The 1,743-nt window shown below is 51.1% G+C and overlaps 1 protein-coding gene across 1 annotated transcript; it reads left to right on the top strand.

Annotated features, from left to right (window-relative positions):
• Positions 1-390: 390 nt before the first annotated feature.
• On the top strand, positions 391-1,541 carry LOC103640905 (BTB/POZ and MATH domain-containing protein 1). The gene has a single exon (XM_008664351.2). The coding sequence runs from the start codon at positions 391-393 to the stop codon at positions 1,495-1,497; it is 1,107 nt and encodes a 368-aa protein (XP_008662573.2). The 3' UTR covers positions 1,498-1,541.
• Positions 1,542-1,743: the final 202 nt, after the last annotated feature.

Below are 1,743 nucleotides of genomic sequence, written 5' to 3'. Positions count from 1 at the left end.
TATAATACACATATCAATCTAAAATATGCATTTAATTCATAGAAACTAAAATTATTACGAGGGGTATGGGTTCATTATATAAAAATACACAGCTCATTAAAATTACGTTTCGTTATTAATTCGTATAACCCTTGGTAGGTTTCCTTAACATAGAAAACACCATCGTGGTCGTTCGTTCTCCTCCTCTGCCTATAAAAATGGTTTTGGGCCTGCTTCCTGAACCCTAGAGATATTCTGCTCCCCCGTCGTTCTCCGATCCCTGAGCGGCGGCCGTCTCGCTTGCGCTCTGACTCCGACCGATCTGACCGGCGGCCATCTCGCCACTGGCCACGGCGCGTCCTCCGCGGCAAGTTCTTCCAGGTCAGAGATTCAGGCTAGGGCTCAACCGTGATGACGCACACCTGCACTCACCTCATCGCGAATGTCTGCTCAGTGCACCGTCTCAAGGTAGATGACTTCTGTGTCACCAAGTCCACGATCAGGAACAAGAAGGATTGCTGCATCAGATCCAGATGCAGCGTCGACGGATACGACTGGGAGATCCAGTTCCGCTTTTCACCTTACGAGGGCAGTCCTGAAGACTACTGGTTAGCGCTCGTGCTTGTGTACCTCGGCGCGCCGTGCGACGGCGGTGTGGCGGTGGCTCTGAGCTGTCATCTGGTAGATCAGAGCTGCGATCTTCGTGTTCCATTATTAACAACAACACAAGGTCTAAACACAACGTTTAGGCGTCCCTTGGACCGCTCTCCTCCGATTTACTTCGGCAAAGGGAAGGTTAGAGACGATGTGCAGGCAGCAGCAGCAGCTGGTCGCCCGCTAATATTCAAGGGTGGTTCATTTACTGTGGAATGCCAGATCGACGTGCACAGCAGCAGGGACTCAGATTCCGTTTCTCTGCCGTCCTCTGACCTGCACCAACACCTCGGGGAGCTCTTGCGGAACCAGTCTGGTGCAGACGTTACCTTCATCGTTTCCGGTGAGTCCATCGCAGCACACAAGAGCATACTAGCCGCAAGGTCCCCGATCTTCATGGCCCAGTTCTTTGGCAACATGCTGGAGAGGGGCTCCCAGTGCGTGGAGATCCAGGACATGCACCCGGCCGTGTTCAAGGCCATGCTTCACTACATCTACACTGACACAGTGCCTGACCTTGGTACTGATACCACCACGGTCGAGGAGACGGCGGTGATGGCTCAGCACCTGCTTGTAGCTGCCGACATGTATGCGCTAGACAGGCTCAAGGAGATCTGCGAGGAAAGGCTCACCCGTGGCATCGGCATTGGCACGGTGGCGTCGACGCTGGCTCTAGCAGACCAGCACAACTTGGCCCAGCTCAAGGCTAAGTGCATCGACTTCATCACTGGAGGATCCAGTAAAAATCTTCTAGCCGTCTTGGAGACGGAAGGGTACAGGCATCTGGAGGCCAGCAACCCCTCGGTGTTGACGGAGCTCGTCATGGCTGCGCATGGAAAAAAGAGGAAACGATTATACGGGTAGATTCTTGAATTAGAATGGCGCATATATGGCCTGCTGCTGAGGATAATATATTATGTTCAGCCTTAATAATTTCACTCTGTATATACTATTGTTATCGTGACCAACTATAATTTGCTTGCATTTCCGAACTTCAGTCGTCTGAAATAACTTCGAATTTGCGCTTATGGTGTGTGTATGAGCTATTTGCTGTTACCCTGTGTCCGCGCCATGTGTGTGTGTATTTACTAACTTGCTGATTCTATTCAA

The sequence above is a fragment of the Zea mays genome, chromosome 10, assembly GCF_902167145.1.
Source record: "Zea mays cultivar B73 chromosome 10, Zm-B73-REFERENCE-NAM-5.0, whole genome shotgun sequence".
Lineage (NCBI taxonomy): Eukaryota > Viridiplantae > Streptophyta > Magnoliopsida > Poales > Poaceae > Zea > Zea mays.
Note: the sequence above shows the minus strand (reverse complement) of the source record. Positions and strands in the feature narration are given on the sequence as shown.